The sequence below is a fragment of the Triturus cristatus genome, chromosome 1_2 (assembly GCF_964204655.1).
Source record: "Triturus cristatus chromosome 1_2, aTriCri1.1, whole genome shotgun sequence".
In the NCBI taxonomy this organism is placed as follows: Eukaryota; Metazoa; Chordata; class Amphibia; order Caudata; family Salamandridae; genus Triturus; species Triturus cristatus.
Window position 1 is genome coordinate 124,911,316 of NC_140580.1, and position 20,810 is coordinate 124,932,125.

Below are 20,810 nucleotides of genomic sequence, written 5' to 3' on the forward strand. Positions count from 1 at the left end.
AGATAGAGATAGAGACATCTCTAATAGAGATAGAGACATCTCTAATAGAGATAGAGACATCTCTAATAGAGATAGAGATATCTCTAATAGAAATAGAGATATCTCTAATAGAAATAGAGATATCTCTAATAGAGATAGAGATAGAGATATCTCTAATAGAGATAGAGATAGCTCTAATAGAGATAGAGATCTCTAATAGAGATAGAGATAGAGACATCTCTAACAGAGATAGAGACATCTCTAATAGAGATAGAGACATCTCTAATAGAGATAGAGACATCTCTAATAGAGATAGAGACATCTCTAATAGAGACAGATCTCTAATAGAGACAGAGATATCTCTAATAGAGATAGAGATATCTCTAATAGAGATAGAGATAGAGATATCTCTAATAGAGATAGAGATATCTCTAATAGAGATAGAGATATCTCTAATAGAGATAGAGACATCTCTAATAGAGATAGAGACATCTCCAATAGAGATAGAGAGACATCTCTAATAGAGATAGATATCTCTATTAGAGACAGATAGAGATATCTCTATTAGAGATAGAGATATCTCTATTAGAGATAGAGATATCTCTATTAGAGATAGATAGAGACATCTCTATTAGAGATAGAGATAGAGACATCTCTAATAGAGATAGACATCTCTGATAGAGACATCTCTAATAGAGCTAGTGAGAGATCTTTAATAGAGATATCTCTAATAGAAATAGAGATATCTCTAATAGAGATAGAGAAGAGATATCTCGGAAAGAGATATCTCGAATAGAGCTAGAGATCTATAATAGAGATAGAGATCTCTAATAGAGATAGAGATAGAGATCTCTAATAGAGATAGAGATAGAGACATCTCTGATAGAGATAGAGACATCTCTAATAGAGATAGAGACATCTCTAATAGAGATAGAGACATCTCTAATAGAGATAGAGACATCTCTAATAGAGATAGAGACATCTCTGATAGAGATAGGGATCTCTAATAGAGATAGGGATCTCTAATAGAGATAGAGAGAGATATCTCTAATAGAAATAGAGATATCTCTAATAGAGATAGAGATTTCTCTAATAGAGATAGAGACATCTCTAATAGAGATAGAGACATCTCTAATAGAGATATCTCTAATAGAGATAGATATCTCTATTAGAGACAGATAGAGATATCTCTATTAGAGATAGAGACATCTCTATTAGAGATAGAGACATCTCTATTAGAGATAGAGATAGAGACATCTCTAATAGAGATAGACATCTCTGATAGAGATAGAGATATCTCTAATAGAGATAGAGATAGCTCTAATAGAGATAGAGATCTCTAATAGAGATAGAGATAAAGATATATCTAATAGAGATAGAGATAGCTCTAATAGAGATAGAGATCTCTAATAGAGATATAGATCTCTAATAGAGATAGAGACATCTCTAACAGAGATAGAGACATCTCTAATAGAGATAGAGACATCTCTAATAGAGATAGAGATATCTCTAATAGAGACAGATCTCTAATAGAGACAGAGATATCTCTAATAGAGATAGAGATATCTCTAATTGAGATAGAGATAGAGATATCTCTAATAGAGATAGAGATATCTCTAATAGAGATAGAGACATCTCTAATAGAGATAGAGACATCTCCAATAGAGATAGAGAGACATCTCTAATAGAGATAGATATCTCTATTAGAGACAGATAGAGATATCTCTATTAGAGATAGAGATATCTCTATTAGAGATAGAGATATCTCTATTAGAGATAGATAGAGACATCTCTATTAGAGATAGAGACATCTCTATTAGAGATAGAGATAGAGACATCTCTAATAGAGATAGACATCTCTGATAGAGACATCTCTAATAGAGCTAGAGAGAGATCTTTATTAGAGATATCTCTAATAGAAATAGAGATATCTCTAATAGAGATAGAGAAGAGATATCTCGGAAAGAGATATCTCGAATAGAGCTAGAGATCTATAAGAGAGATAGAGATCTCTAATAGAGATAGAGATAGAGATCTCTAATAGAGATAGAGATAGAGACATCTCTGATAGAGATAGAGACATCTCTAATAGAGATAGAGAGAGATATCTCTAATAGAAATAGAGATATCTCTAATAGAGATAGAGATTTCTCTAATAGAGATAGAGACATCTCTAATAGAGATAGAGACATCTCTAATAGAGATATCTCTAATAGAGATAGATATCTCTATTAGAGACAGATAGAGATATCTCTATTAGAGATGGAGATAGAGATATCTCTGTTAGAGATAGAGATATTTCTAGTAGAGATATAGAGATATCTCTAATAGAAATAGAGATATCTCTAATAGCGATAGCTCTAATAGAGATAGAGATCTCTAATAGAGATAGAGACATCTCTAATAGAGATAGAGATAGAGACATCTCTAATAGAGATAGAGATATCTCTAATAGAGATATCTCTAATAGAGATAGAGATAGAGATATCTCTAATAGAGATAGAGACATCTCTAATAGAGATAGAGACATCTCTAATAGAGATAGAGACATCTCTAATAGAGATAGAGATATCTCTAATAGAAATAGAGACATCTCTAATAGAGATAGAGACATCTCTAATAGAGATAGAGACATCTCTAATAGAGATAGAGACATCTCTAATAGAGACAGAGATATCTCTAATAGAGATAGAGATATCTCTAATAGAGATAGAGATATCTCTAATAGAGATAGACATCTCTAGTAGAGATAGAGACATCTCTAATAGAGATAGATATCTCTATTAGAGACAGATAGAGATATCTCTATTAGAGATAGAGATATCTCTATTAGAGATAGAGATAGAGACATCTCTATTAGAGATAGAGACATCTCTAATAGAGATAGAGAGAGATCTCTAATAGAGATATCTCTAATAGAAATAGAGATATCTCTAATAGAGCTAGAGAAGAGATATCTCGGAAAGAGATATCTCGAATAGAGATAGAGATCTATAATAGAGATAGAGATCTCTAATAGAGATAGAGATAGAGACATCTCTAATAGAGATAGAGACATCTCTAATAGAGATAGAGACATCTCTAATAGAGATAGAGATATCTCTATGAGAGATAGAGATATCTATATTAGAGATAGAGATAGACACATCTCTAATAGAGATAGACATCTCTGATAGAGATAGGGATCTCTAATAGAGATAGAGAGAGATATCTCTAATAGAAATAGAGATATCTCTAATAGAGATAGAGATAGAGATTTCTCTAATAGAGATAGAGACATCTCTAATAGAGATCTCTAATAGAGATAGAGATCTCTATTAGAGACAGATAGAGATATCTCTATTAGAGATAGAGATAGAGACATCTCTATTAGAGATAGAGATAGAGACATCTCTATTAGAGATAGAGATAGAGACATCTCTATTAGAGATAGAGATAGAGACATCTCTATTAGAGATAGAGACATCTCTATTAGAGATAGAGACATCTCTAATAGAGATAGAGACATCTCTAATAGAGATAGAGATATCTCTAATAGAGATAGAGATATCTCTAATAGAGATAGAGATAGCTCTAATAGAGATAGAGATAAAGATATATCTAATAGAGATAGAGATAGCTCTAATAGAGATAGCGATCTCTAATAGAGATATAGATCTCTAATAGAGATATAGATCTCTAATAGAGATATAGATCTCTAATAGAGATAGAGATAGAGACATCTCTAATAGAAATAGAGATCTCTAATAGAGATATCTCTAATAGAAATAGAGATATCTCTAATAGAGATAGAGATATCTCTAATAGAGATAGAGACATCTCTAATAGAGATAGAGACATCTCTAATAGAGATAGAGATCTCTAATAGAGATAGAGACATCTCTAATAGAGATAGAGACATCTCTAATAGAGATAGAGATCTCTAATAGAGATAGAGACATCTCTAATAGAGATAGAGACATCTCTAATAGAGATAGAGACATCTCTAATAGAGATAGAGACATCTCTAATAGAGATAGAGACATCTCTAATAGAGATACAGATAGAGATATCTCTAATAGAAATAGAGATATCTCTAATAGAAATAGAGATATCTCTGATAGCAATAGAGATATCTCTAATAGAGATAGAGATATCTCTAATAGAGATAGAGATATCTCTAATAGAGATAGAGATAGCTCTAATAGAGATAGAGATAAAGATATATCTAATAGAGATAGAGATAGCTCTAATAGAGATAGCGATCTCTAATAGAGATATAGATCTCTAATAGAGATATAGATCTCTAATAGAGATAGAGATAGACATCTCTAATAGAGATAGAGACATCTCTAATAGAGATAGAGACATCTCTAATAGAGATAGAGATATCTCTAATAGAGACAGAGATCTCTAATAGAGACAGAGACATCTCTAATAGAGATAGAGATATCTCTAATAGAGACAGAGATATCTCTAATAGAGATAGAGCTATCTCTAATAGAGATATCTCTAATAGAGATAGAGATCTCTAATAGAGATAGAGATAAAGATATCTCTAATAGAAATATCTCTATCTCTAATAGAAATAGAGATATCTCTAATAGAGACATCTCTATTAGAGATAGAGACATCTCTATTAGAGATAGAGATAGAGACATCTCTAATAGAGATAGACATCTCTGATAGAGATAGAGATATCTCTAATAGAGATAGAGATAGCTCTAATAGAGATAGAGATCTCTAATAGAGATAGAGATAAAGATATATCTAATAGAGATAGAGATAGCTCTAATAGAGATAGAGACATCTCTAACAGAGATAGAGACATCTCTAATAGAGATAGAGATATCTCTAACAGAGATAGAGACATCTCTAATAGAGATAGAGACATCTCTAATAGAGATAGAGACATCTCTAATAGAGATAGAGATATCTCTAATAGAGACAGAGATATCTCTAATAGAGATAGAGATATCTCTAATAGAGATAGAGATATCTCTAATAGAGATAGAGACATCTCTAATAGAGATAGAGATCTCTAATAGAGATAGAGACATCTCTAATAGAGATAGAGATCTCTAATAGAGATAGAGATCTCTAATAGAGATAGAGACCTCTAATAGAGATAGAGACATCTCTAATAGAGATAGAGACATCTCTAATAGAGATAGAGACATCTCTAATAGAGATACAGATAGAGATATCTCTAATAGAAATAGAGATATCTCTGATAGAAATAGAGATATCTCTAATAGAGATAGAGATATCTCTAATAGAGATAGAGATATCTCTAATAGAGATAGAGATATCTCTAATAGAGATAGAGATAGCTCTAATAGAGATAGAGATAAAGATATATCTAATAGAGATAGAGATAGCTCTAATAGAGATAGCGATCTCTAATAGAGATATAGATCTCTAATAGAGATATAGATCTCTAATAGAGATAGAGATAGAGACATCTCTAATAGAGATAGAGACATCTCTAATAGAGATAGAGACATCTCTAATAGAGATAGAGATATCTCTAATAGAGACAGAGATCTCTAATAGAGACAGAGATATCTCTAATAGAGATAGAGATATCTCTAATAGAGACAGAGATATCTCTAATAGAGATAGAGCTATCTCTAATAGAGATATCTCTAATAGAGATAGAGATCTCTAATAGAGATAGAGATAAAGATATCTCTAATAGAAATATCTCTATCTCTAATAGAAATAGAGATATCTCTAATAGAGACATCTCTATTAGAGATAGAGACATCTCTATTAGAGATAGAGATAGAGACATCTCTAATAGAGATAGACATCTCTGATAGAGATAGAGATATCTCTAATAGAGATAGAGATAGCTCTAATAGAGATAGAGATCTCTAATAGAGATAGAGATAAAGATATATCTAATAGAGATAGAGATAGCTCTAATAGAGATAGAGACATCTCTAACAGAGATAGAGACATCTCTAATAGAGATAGAGATATCTCTAACAGAGATAGAGACATCTCTAATAGAGATAGAGACATCTCTAATAGAGATAGAGACATCTCTAATAGAGATAGAGATATCTCTAACAGAGACAGATCTCTAATAGAGACAGAGATATCTCTAATAGAGATAGAGATATCTCTAATTGAGATAGAGATATCTCTAATAGAGATAGAGATATCTCTAATAGAGATAGAGATATCTCTAATAGAGATAGAGACATCTCTAATAGAGATAGAGACATCTCTAATAGAGATAGATATCTCTATTAGAGATAGAGATATCTCTATTAGAGATAGAGATATCTCTATTAGAGATAGATAGAGACATCTCTATTAGAGATAGAGACATCTCTATTAGAGATAGAGATAGAGACATCTCTAATAGAGATAGACATCTCTGATAGAGACATCTCTAATAGAGCTAGAGAGAGATCTTTATTAGAGATATCTCTAATAGAAATAGAGATATCTCTAATAGAGATAGAGAAGAGATATCTCGGAAAGAGATATCTCGAATAGAGCTAGAGATCTATAATAGAGATAGAGATCTCTAATAGAGATAGAGATAGAGATCTCTAATAGAGATAGAGATAGAGACATCTCTGATAGAGATAGAGACATCTCTAATAGAGATAGAGACATCTCTAATAGAGATAGAGACATCTCTAATAGAGATAGACATCTCTGATAGAGATAGGGATCTCTAATAGAGATAGAGAGAGATATCTCTAATAGAAATAGAGATATCTCTAATAGAGATAGAGATAGAGATTTCTCTAATAGAGATAGAGACATCTCTAATAGAGATAGAGACATCTCTAATAGAGATAGAGATATCTCTAATAGAGATAGAGATATCTCTAATAGAAATAGAGACATCTCTAATAGAGATAGAGACATCTCTAATAGAGATAGAGATATCTCTAATAGAGACAGATCTCTAATAGAGACAGAGACATCTCTAATAGAGATAGAGACATCTCTAATAGAGATAGAGACATCTCTAATAGAGATAGAGATAGAGATATCTCTAATAGAAATAGAGACATCTCTAATAGAGATAGAGACATCTCTAATAGAGATAGAGACATCTCTAATAGAGATAGAGATATCTCTAATAGAGACAGATCTCTAATAGAGACAGAGACATCTCTAATAGAGATAGAGATATCTCTAATAGAGACAGAGATATCTCTAATAGAGATAGAGATATCTCTAATAGAGATAGAGATATCGCTAATAGAGATAGACATCTCTAGTAGAGATAGAGACATCTCTAATAGAGATAGATATCTCTATTAGAGACAGATAGAGATATCTCTATTAGAGATAGAGATAGAGACATCTCTATTAGAGATAGAGACATCTCTAATAGAGATAGACATCTCTGATAGAGACATCTCTAATAGAGCTAGAGAAAGATCTCTAATAGAGATATCTCTAATAGAAATAGAGATATCTCTAATAGAGATAGAGAAGAGATATCTCGGAAAGAGATATCTCGAATAGAGATAGAGATCTCGAATAGAGATAGAGATCTATAATAGAGATAGAGATCTCTAATAGAGATAGAGATAGAGACATCTCTAATAGAGATAGAGACATCTCTAATAGAGATAGAGATATCTCTATGAGAGATAGAGATATCTATATTAGAGATAGAGATAGACACATCTCTAATAGAGATAGACATCTCTGATAGAGATAGGGATCTCTAATAGAGATAGAGAGAGATATCTCTAATAGAAATAGAGATATCTCTAATAGAGATAGAGATAGAGATTTCTCTAATAGAGATAGAGACATCTCTAATAGAGATCTCTAATAGAGATAGAGATCTCTATTAGAGACAGATAGAGATATCTCTATTAGAGATAGAGATATCTCTATTAGAGATAGAGATAGAGACATCTCTATTAGAGATAGAGATATAGACATCTCTATTAGAGATAGAGATAGAGACATCTCTATTAGAGATAGAGACATCTCTAATAGAGATAGACATCTCTAATAGAGATAGAGATATCTCTAATAGAGATAGAGATATCTCTAATAGAGATAGAGATAGCTCTAATAGAGATAGAGATAAAGATATATCTAATAGAGATAGAGATAGCTCTAATAGAGATAGCGATCTCTAATAGAGATATAGATCTCTAATAGAGATATAGATCTCTAATAGAGATAGCGATAGAGACATCTCTAATAGAGATAGAGACATCTCAAATAGAAATAGAGATCTCTAATAGAGATATCTCTAATAGAAATAGAGATATCTCTAATAGAGATAGAGATATCTCTAATAGAGATAGAGACATCTCTAATAGAGATAGAGATCTCTAATAGAGATAGAGACATCTCTAATAGAGATAGAGATCTCTAATAGAGATACAGATAGAGATATCTCTAATAGAAATAGAGATATCTTTAATAGAAATAGAGATATCTCTGATAGAAATAGAGATATCTCTAATAGAGATAGAGATATCTCTAATAGAGATAGAGATATCTCTAATAGAGATAGAGATAGCTCTAATAGAGATAGAGATAAAGATATATCTAATAGAGATAGAGATAGCTCTAATAGAGATAGCGATCTCTAATAGAGATATAGATCTCTAATAGAGATATAGATCTCTAATAGAGATAGAGATAGAGACATCTCTAATAGAGATAGAGACATCTCTAATAGAGATAGAGACATCTCTAATAGAGATCGAGATATCTCTAATAGAGACAGAGATCTCTAATAGAGACAGAGACATCTCTAATAGAGATAGAGATATCTCTAATAGAGACAGAGATATCTCTAATAGAGATAGAGCTATCTCTAATAGAGATATCTCTAATAGAGATAGAGATCTCTAATAGAGATAGAGATAAAGATATCTCTAATAGAAATATCTCTATCTCTAATAGAAATAGAGATATCTCTAATAGAGATAGCTCTAATAGAGATAGAGATCTCTAATAGAGATAGAGACATCTCTAATAGAGATAGAGATAGATACATCTCTAATAGAGATAGAGATAGAGATATCTCTAATAGAAATAGAGATATCTCTAATAGAGATAGAGATATTTCTAATAGAGATAGAGATAGCTCTAATAGAGATAGAGATCTCTAATAGAGATAGAGATAAAGATATATCTAATAGAGATAGAGATAGCTCTAATAGAGATAGAGATAGCTCTAATAGAGATAGAGATCTCTAATAGAGATATAGATCTCTAATAGAGATAGAGATAGAGACATCTCTAATAGAGATAGAGACATCTCTAATAGAGATAGAGACATCTCTAATAGAGATAGAGACATCTCTAATAGAGATAGAGATATCTCTAATAGAAATAGAGATATCTCTAATAGAAATAGAGATATCTCTAATAGAGATAGAGATATCTCTAATAGAGATAGAGATATCTCTAATAGAGATAGAGATAGCTCTAATAGAGATAGAGATCTCTAATAGAGATAGAGATAAAGATATATCTAATAGAGATAGAGATAGCTCTAATAGAGATAGAGATCTCTAATAGAGATAGAGATCTCTAATAGAGATACAGATCTCTAATAGAGATAGAGATAGAGACATCTCTAACAGAGATAGAGACATCTCTAATAGAGATAGAGACATCTCTAATAGAGATAGACATCTCTAATAGAGATAGAGATATCTCTAATAGAGACAGATCTCTAATAGAGACAGAGACATCTCTAATAGAGATAGAGATATCTCTAATAGAGACAGAGATATCTCTAATAGAGATAGAGATATCTCTAATAGAGATAGAGACATCTCTATTAGAGATAGAGATAGAGACATCTCTAATTGAGATAGACATCTCTGATAGAGACATCTCTAATAGAGCTAGAGAGAGATCTCTAATAGAGATATCTCTAATAGAAATAGAGATATCTCGAATAGAGATAGAGAAGAGATATCTCGGAAAGAGATATCTCGAATAGAGATAGAGATCTATAATAGAGATAGAGATCTATAATAGAGATAGAGATCTCTAATAGAGATAGAGATAGAGACATCTCTAATAGAGATAGAGACATCTCTAATAGAGATAGAGACATCTCTAATAGAGATAGAGATATCTGTAATAGAGAGGGATCTCTAATAGAGAAATCTCTATTAGAGATAGAGATATCTCTAATAGAGATATCTCTAATAGAGATAGAGACATCTCTAATAGAGATAGAGACATCTCTAATAGAGATAGATATCTCTATTAGAGACAGATAGAGATATCTCTATTAGAGATAGAGATATCTCTATTAGAGATAGAGATAGAGACATCTCTATTAGAGATAGAGATAGAGACATCTCTATTAGAGATAGAGATAGAGACATCTCTAATAGAGATAGACATCTCTGATAGAGATAGAGACATCTCTAATAGAGCTAGAGATAGAGATCTCTAATAGAAATAGAGATATCTCTAATAGAGATAGAGAAGAGATATCTCTAATAGAGACAGAGATATCTCTAATAGAGATAGAGACATCTCTAATAGAGATATCTCTAATAGAAATAGAGATATCTCTAATAGAGATAGAGATAGAGCTATCTCTAATAGAGATAGCTCTAATAGAGATGTAGATCTCAAATAGAGAGAGATAGAGACATCTCTAATAGAGATAGACATCTCTAATAGAGATAGACATCTCTAATAGAGATAGAGATATCTGTAATAGAGATAGAGATCTCTAATAGAGATAGAGATATCTCTATTAGAGATCGAGATAGAGACATCTCTGATAGAGATAGAGATCTCTAATAGAGATAGAGAGATATCTCTAATAGAAATAGAGATTTCTCTAAAAGAGATAGAGATTTCTCTAATAGAGATAGAGACATCTCTAATAGAGATAGAGACATCTCTAATAGAGATATCTCTAATAGAGATAGAGATCTCTAATAGAGATAGAGATATCTCTAATAGAAATAGAGATATCTCTAATAGAGATAGAGATAGAGCTATCTCTAATAGAGATAGCTCTAATAGAGATGTAGATCTCAAATAGAGAGAGATAGAGACATCTCTAATAGAGATAGAGACATCTCTAATAGAGATAGAGACATCTCTAATAGAGATAGAGACATCTCTAATAGAGATAGAGATAGAGATCTCTAATAGAGATAGAGATAGAGATATCTCTAATAGAGATAGAGATAGCTCTAATAGAGATAGAGATCTCTAATAGAGATAGAGATCTCTAATAGAGATAGAGATGTCTCTATCTCTGTTAGAGATAGCTCTAATAGAGATGTAGATCTCAAATAGAGAGAGATAGAGACATCTCTAATAGAGATAGACATCTCTAATAGAGATAGACATCTCTAATAGAGATAGAGATATCTGTAATAGAGATAGAGATCTCTAATAGAGATAGAGATATCTCTATTAGAGATCGAGATAGAGACATCTCTAATAGAGATAGACATCTCTGATAGAGATAGAGATCTCTAATAGAGATAGAGAGATATCTCTAATAGAAATAGAGATTTCTCTAAAAGAGATAGAGATTTCTCTAATAGAGATAGAGACATCTCTAATAGAGATAGAGACATCTCTAATAGAGATAGAGACATCTCTAATAGAGATATCTCTAATAGAGATAGAGATCTCTAATAGAGATAGAGATATCTCTAATAGAAATAGAGATATCTCTAATAGAGATAGAGATAGAGCTATCTCTAATAGAGATAGCTCTAATAGAGATGTAGATCTCAAATAGAGAGAGATAGAGACATCTCTAATAGAGATAGAGACATCTCTAATAGAGATAGAGACATCTCTAATAGAGATAGAGATAGAGATCTCTAATAGAGATAGAGATAGAGATATCTCTAATAGAGATAGAGATAGCTCTAATAGAGATAGAGATCTCTAATAGAGATAGAGATGTCTCTATCTCTGTTAGAGATGTCTCTAAGAGATAGAGACATCTCTAATAGAGATAGAGATAACTCTAATAGAGATAGAGATATCTCTAATAGAGATAGAGACATCTCTAATAGAGATAGAGACATCTCTAAGAGATAGAGACATCTCTAATAGAGATAGAGATAACTCTAATAGAGATAGAGATATCTCTAATAGAGATAGAGACATCTCTAATAGAGATAGAGACATCTCTAATAGAGATAGATCTATCTATATTTATCGAGATAGAGATAGAGATCTATCTATATTTATCGAGATAGAGATAGAGATAGATCTATCTATATTTATAGAGATAGATCTATCTATATTTATCGAGATAGAGATAGATCTATCTATATTTATCGAGATAGAGAGAGATAGAGATCAAGATATCTCTAATAGAGATAGAGATATCTCTAATAGAGATAGAGATATCTCTAATAGAGAGAGATAGAGATATCTCTAACAGATATAGAGATAGAGACATCTCTAATAGAGATAGAGATAGAGACATCTCTAATAGAGATAGAGACATCTCTAATAGAGATAGAGACATCTCTAATAGAGATAAAGACATCTCTAATAGAGATAGAGACATCTCTAATAGAGATAGACATCTCTAATAGAGATAGAGACATCTCTAATAGAGATAGACATCTCTAATAGAGATAGAGACATCTCTAATAGAGATAGAGATAAAGACATCTCTAATAGAGATAGAGATATCTCTAATAGAGATAGAGATATCTCTAATAGAGATAGAGATATCTCTAATAGAGATAGAGACATCTCTAATAGAGATAGAGACATCTCTAATAGAGATAGAGATAGAGATATCTCTAATAGAGATAGAGATATCTCTAATAGAGATAGAGATAGAGAGAGTTTTTGCCAGTAAGTGCTTGCTTCCATTTACTGTGCCAGGGCTACAATATATGGCTGGCTCAATAAGGCCACCCCCCCCCCCCCCCTCCCCTTTCATCCATTGCTTTATAGAAGCCTGTACAGCTAGGTCTTAGGCACTCATGGGACTCACCAGTCAAAACCCTCATGGCTCCATGCACTGCATTCAGATCTCCACTGACTAGCATCTCCATCAGCAAGTTGAAAAGCTGAGGCCAGGCCTCAGGCCAGTCCCAGTGCGCTATCGCAGATACCGCTTAGGCCACGCTGGAGCGCACCTTGCTGATTGACTCCCTCAGCCCGTTGGGAAGCAGCTGCCTGATGACCATTTTCGCCTGCAAGATCAAAAGCAGTACAGTTTGAGGCATACCTAAAAAAATAGGATGAACTAGGGCACATGGAATAAAGTAATCGCTGCAGGAAAAACTAATTTAAAAAAGCTACAAGAGACCTTTTCCTGCAGACACCGACCTGACAAGTGGCAAGCCGACCAGGACTGGGCCCTCCTGTTGGCCTACTCTGTGAATTTTTAAGTGCCTGCCCTGAGGTCCTGTGGGCCTTTAGAAGTGTACTTCTGTGGTGGACTGGGACTTAAAGGATTAGAGTAAGAGGGTAAAATGTTTGACTAGCATGACCTAATCACTTCAACGCGGTCAGTGTCAAACTGCGCCCATGTCCTGTTCTACTGCAACCATTGATTACTACTACCACTGTGTGGTATCTGGGTTACCCTAATAGGATTTTTGACAATTTGGTGCCATTCTGTTGATGACATTTTACTCTGTTTTTCCAATTCATTTTGGGATTTTCATTGATTTGCATTTCCACTGCAAATTATTACTTTAGTACTGAATAAATACACATTTTCTCAAACTGCTCTGCATCATAGCTACCTGGGGGTTGAGCTCAGGTAAATGTAGGGACTTTAAGGGATCACCCTTCCAAAGATTGTGATTATTGATCCCAAGTGGTGCCAACCCAGTCCTGGGCCCTTGGAAGTAGGTATAAACTGCTGCTCCAGCAAAAAAGCATGCATCGAAGATGTGTGCGGTTCGGAACCGGTGCATCTCCCTTGACGATGACGCATCCCCACTACTGCAAGGATTGACCGCAACGCATCACCACCACTGTGAGGTCCCACTGCAACGCAGCCCCAACTGCGCAGTGCATCGACCCTAGTTCTGACGCATCACCCGCCTTTATCCTAAGTATCACACTGCGTACTCTGGTCCTCATGGTGGACGCAAACATGGTACATTACAGCGGGTCAAGGCTGGTCCCTGTATCTGACCAGCACTCCATCGTGGTTGGCCTGAACTTTTGGATTTGACTCAGTGTGGCGCAACCAGATAGCCCTTTTTCATGATTTATGTTTTTAATCACTGCAATTCAGTTTATTCTTTAAAAATTCATAACTGCGGTTATACTTACTGGACTTTTGTCCTTTTAGTCTTGTTTTGTTCTTTAAATTAAGCTATAGTTTTCTAACCAGGTGTGGTATCTTTTTGTGATGTGTTTCCACTGTTTGAATGGTTTCTCAAATACTTTACACTCTGTCTCTGAAGAGAAGCCTGACAGCTCTGTGCCAAGCTACCAGAGGGTGAGCACAGGTTAATTTAGGGTGTGTATCTGACTTAACCTGTTTAGGATTGTGGTACCTGCTTGGACAGGATGCATACCTCTGCCAAACAAAAACCCAATTTTTAACAGTAAACATAACTGAGAATCTGTACACCTCATACCTTTATTAAGACCTACATAGTTTGTTACTGTGTCACTTAAATTTAGATCATCCCCTGAGACACTCTTCGACTACAACACTTAAGGTCATACTCTACTCGCACAAACTTACAAATATGCTTGCAAACCCCGGGCTGTGATCATTCTCAGACAAGGCAGTAATTCCCTGCATGCAAGTAATTAAAAACAGCATGATCACTGCAACTAATTATTTTTGGATGCTTTGTTGGTGGCAGAGAGTTTGGTTCAAGAAGCAAGATGCAGGGCACACAAGCAGTTTCACAATATACCATTTTGTCCACCCAGAGTTAGGAAAATAGGAGAACCAGAAATATACAATTACCTTTATCATAGGTCAGTCAAGGCACACAGGTTAGATACTCGTTATCAGAAAACCCTAACATTTAAGCTAGTGGGAAACCTTAAGATCTAACCTAGTACACCAAGAAGTGTGTAATGGTTAATGGCAATCCAAATACATACCCTTTCAGTGGTCTCCGGTGATCTAAATTTTTCCGACTGGGAGCACCAGTGAGTTTCCACATACTGTTTCAGAACAACCGATGCAAGCTGGAAAGACAATCATCAGATTTAAGCTTCAAACATGCAGTATTTCGTTTTTCTTTAATTTGGTAATGTAAAAGTTTGTTACATAGAGCCCTGAAAATTTACCACAGTCCTTAACGAGAAGGCAATGATACAAGCAGCTGAGAAATCCAACCAGCAATGGGCCCTCAAACGGATAAGTTCAGTTTACATTCATGACGATATGTAGTACCCACACCAGATACCAGGCAGAGGGAAAAGTGCATTGTTTATAAATACAGGAAAATAAACCAAGTGTGTAAAGTCTAAAAACCTAAACGTTACAGGAATGGTTACTAACATCACACACATTTGTAGAAGCAGATTGCACATAAGCCCTCCTGCCCCCACACATCCTTCTCTCTGCCCCCCCCCCTTAACGGAGTTCCACAGATCCTATTGATTTCAGTAGTATGAACCACTTTAGGGTTCCCCAAAATTTGCAATGGAAGACTTGCTTTAAAGCGCATGCCAGAATGCCACCTCAAAAACAGTGCATGCTATAAATGTGGAATTGGCAATACCCGGTCACTAGCAAACTCTCATATCCTTCGGCAAGGATGGTCCTATGCAAAACTATCAAAAATAAAATGTGGATTCCGCAGATCACGCACACTCTACTCAAATCCTCCAAGAATTAAGGATAAAGCATTAACCTCTGATCCCAGAAAAAGATTGTCTATCTAGACAGAATTGCACAGTGTGAAACTGGAGAATTTGGAATGATTCCCAGTTTCCCTGCTTGACCAAACTGCGTGATCATAGACAATTTATTTCACTAAGCCTCCATTTTGTTCCTTATCACATATGAGAGAACCTTCAAATACAAGAACTCACAACGTATGCTGGAGAAAAACCTCTTTTGCTTGCTTTAATAGACTAGAATATTGCTCCATGTACAAAAAGAATTCAGCCCACGTATAGGGTACACATCCCCTCTAACTTGCACCTTAGTTCACTAAAAGCACCGTCATCCAAAAGGATCAGGAATGTTTGTTAATCCATGTTTAAAAACTCTTGCTTGGCTTCAAATACAAAACTTTATACAAAAATATTTGACTTAAACTTCACTACTGATGTCACTACAGTAATACTAGGCATCTTTGCTGCGGAGACTATTCCGCCCCTTAAACAAACCAGATCTTCTCTTGATCAGCCTTCTACTGATCTGTGAACTAAACTCATTCTATCAGTATGAAAATGCTTGACAAATAAAAGTGGCGTGCTCATTAAAATAGCAGCAGCAAGACGGCGTCTGAGTAGAAGCCACCTTACCTCTCTCCCCCTTGGCGGTGTAAATATCCCGGCTGGTGGCTACGAGTATGCGCTGGAGCTGCAGTGAAGTCCACGACTGTCGCGGTGTTCTTCGGTGGATTTCTCCGACATTCCATCAAGTCTGACAGCGAGGACATGCCTGCGAGGCTCAAGGGAACTTCTGCGGGGGGTACTGGGAGGCCCTAACGCGGCTTCTGCTAACAGCGTTGGCAGGTTCCGGGCACGCCTACGGTGGCTGCCAGGAAACAAACACGCTATCGGCTGGAGCACTGCTAGACACAGAGCACGAGCCCAACACCAAGACCGTTGCAATGGCTGCTCAAGGAAGGGTAAAAGCAGCGAACGACCACTACTGCCGTACAGTTGCGGCGTGAGGGCTCTGATTTGAAAATCGATCTCAAAAAGGGGGAGCTACGGCTAAATAAACGCGACAAACAGGGAAAAATCGAACATCACAAAATTGAACTTCCAGGAAAAACAAATCTACGGCGAGCTAAACCACCTACTGATGTAGGGAAATCGCAACCATCCATCTTAAACATCTTCTCACCCAAAGCTTTGGGTGGGGAATGGGTCACCCAAATTGAGATGCAAAAGGATTCCAGCATTAACAATGGCAATGAGGATATGGACAGGGCTTGAAGCGACCATATATCAGAAACTGACCAAGCAATAATATCTGCAGTGCAAACATCCACTGGACAAAGTAAAAGGTCAGACGTCCCGGACGGGGGAAACATGACTCCCTGGCAGGAAAATTGTGAGAACACCACCATAGAGGCACATGTACATGCCGTACATATTAGTCCGAGGGAAGACGTCTTAGTGGAGGGCACTCGACCCCGGATGATGGATGCGGGTATGTCTGGCATAACTAATAGCGAACAGGAAAGCAGAGTAGCAGCTGTGGCTAGAAAGACTGGGCTACACTCTCTTGGAGGAAGTGAGGGCCAAATATGGAAGTTGGCTGTTTGACCCCAGATGTACCGGGGAAAAATTAATCTCACTGACAGAAGAGTCAGAGGTTTCAGACATTAGCCTATCTATCAGTAGTGAGGAGGATGGTGTGGGGCTCCTCCTCAGATAATACCAGCCCTTCAGAGATAGCCACAACCACAAAGAAAAAAAAATAAACGGAAGATCCCAGGGGAGCACAAGATGGTGGAGGAAGTAGGGTGGGACTATTTAGCAACACAAATGCTCCCCCCGAGGGGATAGATGAAGGTGAGATGCAAACGGCGGTGAATTCCAATGGGATCTCAGATCATATGAAGCGAGTAAACCCCGCCTAGTCCTCATTGGCTCTGATCTTGCAGTCCCTGCGAGCCTTTCAGGATGCTGTTAAAACCGACAATCGACAGGCACGGCTAGCCACTAAAACTCCAAGGCTCCGTACAGAAAGTTTGAAAGATCTGCTCGGACATTGCTGAGTGACTGAATATGGTGGAGTAACGCATTGGAAATGCTGGAAAGCACAGTGGTAATGTTGAAGGCGCAGGCCTCATTGCAGGACAGTACTATAAAAGGATGTGATGTGGAAGCTCGAGGACTATGAGAACCAGCAGCGGCGCAATACTCTAAGGCTGTTAGGGGGGCCGGAGAACTGTGAGGGCAACAATGTAAGAAAGTTCGTAGTAAATATGCTGAGAGGCCCCCTACCAGAGCTTTCTACAGGAGATTGGGACAAGGAAGTTCAATGTGCTCACAGATTCCCTATTTCACCATCAAGGCATTCCTCCGGAGAAAATCTCTACCGAGTGCCAAATTGATTTATTTTGCCGACTTTTTGCTTCGTCAAGCCGTGTATGATCTAGCTGGACCCAATGTCAAAAGGAGGTTTGAAGGTTTTTCCTTTTTTACTACGACTGACTTTGCACATGCTACGGTCGAAAGGAGATTATGGCTCAGGCAATTAATGACCCCATTTCAATCTGCAGGGGCCTTGGTTTTCTTACAAAATCCAGCCAGGTTGAAGGAGATATACAAATGCCAGAATTTCAGTTCCACTTCTGAAGTTCAATGACAGAAACTTTTGGACGATATTGCAACAGGGAATATTGGGGGTAAATAGTAAAAATATCTATTGTAAGCAAGGATTTCAGGCTTATGAACAGTGGTTCCTCGGGATACGAGTATCTGGCAAGCCACATTCAAAGGGGGAGGAGGTAAAGGGAGAGGATGGGTGGCACAGACGTGCTCACACGGGCTCATGTTTAAGCCTGGTTGCCTGATTTTTGGTGTGGGGGGTAGAGGGGGCGATACTTGGGGGACGAGAGGAACATAGTTAAGTTTGCATTGTTTCTTATATGTCAGACATTTGTGCAGTACTTTGTAGTAAAAGGATAGAGATTTTTGGAAGTGTGGCAAGGTTTAATGGAGATAGGGTATCAGTCATAGGCCAGCACCATAAAAGTGTATGGGGGTATTGAGAGTGGCATCCATCAATATATGTGGCCTAAATGATGTGAAGAAAAGACATAATGTTGCGGTTGGGTTACAGTCGCTGGGTGCTAATATCATTTGCATCCAGGAGACACATATAGATGGGTCACAACTACAGATTTTAAATACACTGAGATTTAGGGTGGTAAGTGAGATGACACAGGGGGCCAAGGTACGGGTGTGGTGATCCTGGCCAAAAGAGGGGGGCTGCAGTTTAAGCGATCATGTTCAGATAAATGTTGTCATTGCGCAATCACTGAATGCCAATATGGGGCGGGGAAGAAACTAACGAGTACAATATTTGGATGCAATGGTGATGATCCTACAGTATTGAATACTATCTCGAGCGAACTTGCTCACTAGCCACTCGCACTTATTGTATGTGGATACTACAATATTAATCTACCAAGCGATTGTTCTCTTGAGGGAGGAGATATGTGGGACAGAAGCCAAAAGGATTTTTTTTTTTTTTTTTACCAAACCTTCTGAGTGCCTACCTCCCCTCGCCTTCGCATATTGAAGTTGGTTGTAGTCGGAAGGAAAATATAGAGTCAATCGGATGTTTAAGAGCTGTGGGGAGACTGGAGATTGGAACAAACAAAGGATTGCTGTGGACACTACCGGAGCGGTGAGCGGGGCGTTGAGTACGAGACGAGCTGAGTCCGGAGGAGTCCGGAGGAGAGGGGCGCCGGGAGGAGAGGGGCACCTGACCCAGCGGAGCACCCCAGAGCGGTCCAGAGTGGTCTACGGAGCTTTTTCTTGCTACAAAGAGGTCTGCCCTGCGGGTACTTTGCCACTTATTTACTTACTTTTGTGGCCTGTGTCAGAGGCCTCTCTTCGCTCTGCTTTGCCGCATTGGGGGATTGACCGGCGGGAGCTTGCTTTTGGGGAGTGCTGTCGCTTGGTTGCCAGGTCCCTCCCGCCGCCGCGCTTCGAGCCGCGGCCGCAGTGCGGGGGACTACAGCCCCCACAATCCTCCGCAAGTCCCGCCCACCGTCGACATCGCCGGAGGCGCAGAAAGGCACCGGCGTTTCTCCTGCGACGCGTGCGGGACCAGCCGGGCTAAGCTCGGGCACCCCTCTAAGCTGCTGTTAAGGTGAGCCCAAAAAAGCATTATGGGGAAACGAAACACCAGTGCCATCACACAGGCCTCTGAGGGCCCTTCTGTCCTCCCACCCTCCTTTGAGAGTATGCTGGAAAATGCTTTCAATTTGGTTAGCACTGAAATTGCCAATACCGAGAGGAGGATGTCATTGGGTCTTATGACTTCACATTTAGAGCTCCAGCAAGACTGCCCAAATAATGCTGTGCCGCTTTACCCTGCGGTCACAGTCACGAAATCTACCTTGTCGGTTAACCCACTGGCCAACCCCATGGTAGCTCAATTTGGGGGTAGCAGTTCAACTATTATCATTGACTCACAACAAGATCCTGTCATTCTAACCGTTAACCCTCCCCCGACCTCGAGTAATAAGACTGTCGGAGATAAGAGGAAAAGGGGTCTCTCGAAACAAACAATAAATAAAAGGAAACAACCCCTACGCAACAAGAATCAACCCACACCCCAGAGTATGTGGACCAGAGGGAAACAATTATCAGGGGGGCGGCATGGATGGAATGGATAGTAATGAGTCTTTGCAACTGGTTGAGGGGGGATACAGTTATAATCCCCCATAAAGAAGGACATAACTCTGCCTGTACACAGACTGAGCCCATAATTGAAAGCGTTACTCAAAAAAAGTTAAACAGAAATTTTATTGAGACTATAGTCGACACAATTTTTAAACAAATGGAAAGTCAAATGATCAAATAGTTTAATACAATTTTTAAAAAACTTCATAGATTGGAAAACCTGGTAAAAAAGGAAGATGTAAAAAGGAAAGGGGTGATTAGCCTGGATCTGCTGAGGGGAGAACGACTACTGAAAGATATGGAGGCCGCTAGTAAGGTCATATTGGGAGACGGGCCAATCA

The 20,810-nt window shown here is 37.0% G+C and overlaps 1 protein-coding gene across 1 annotated transcript in view; it reads right to left on the reverse strand.

Moving 5' to 3' along the window:
• Nucleotides 1-20,810, reverse strand: part of LOC146866935 (importin-9-like) — a 226,533-nt gene that overhangs the window by 134,285 nt on the left and 71,438 nt on the right. Inside the window, exons 3-4 of the mRNA XM_085618421.1 lie at nt 15,019-15,105; nt 12,929-13,130 (exon numbers count right to left, since the gene is read on the reverse strand). Coding sequence (XP_085474547.1) covers nt 13,053-13,130; nt 15,019-15,105 — 165 coding nt within the window. The 3' untranslated portion in view covers nt 12,929-13,052. The remainder of the gene's footprint in view (nt 1-12,928; nt 13,131-15,018; nt 15,106-20,810) is intronic.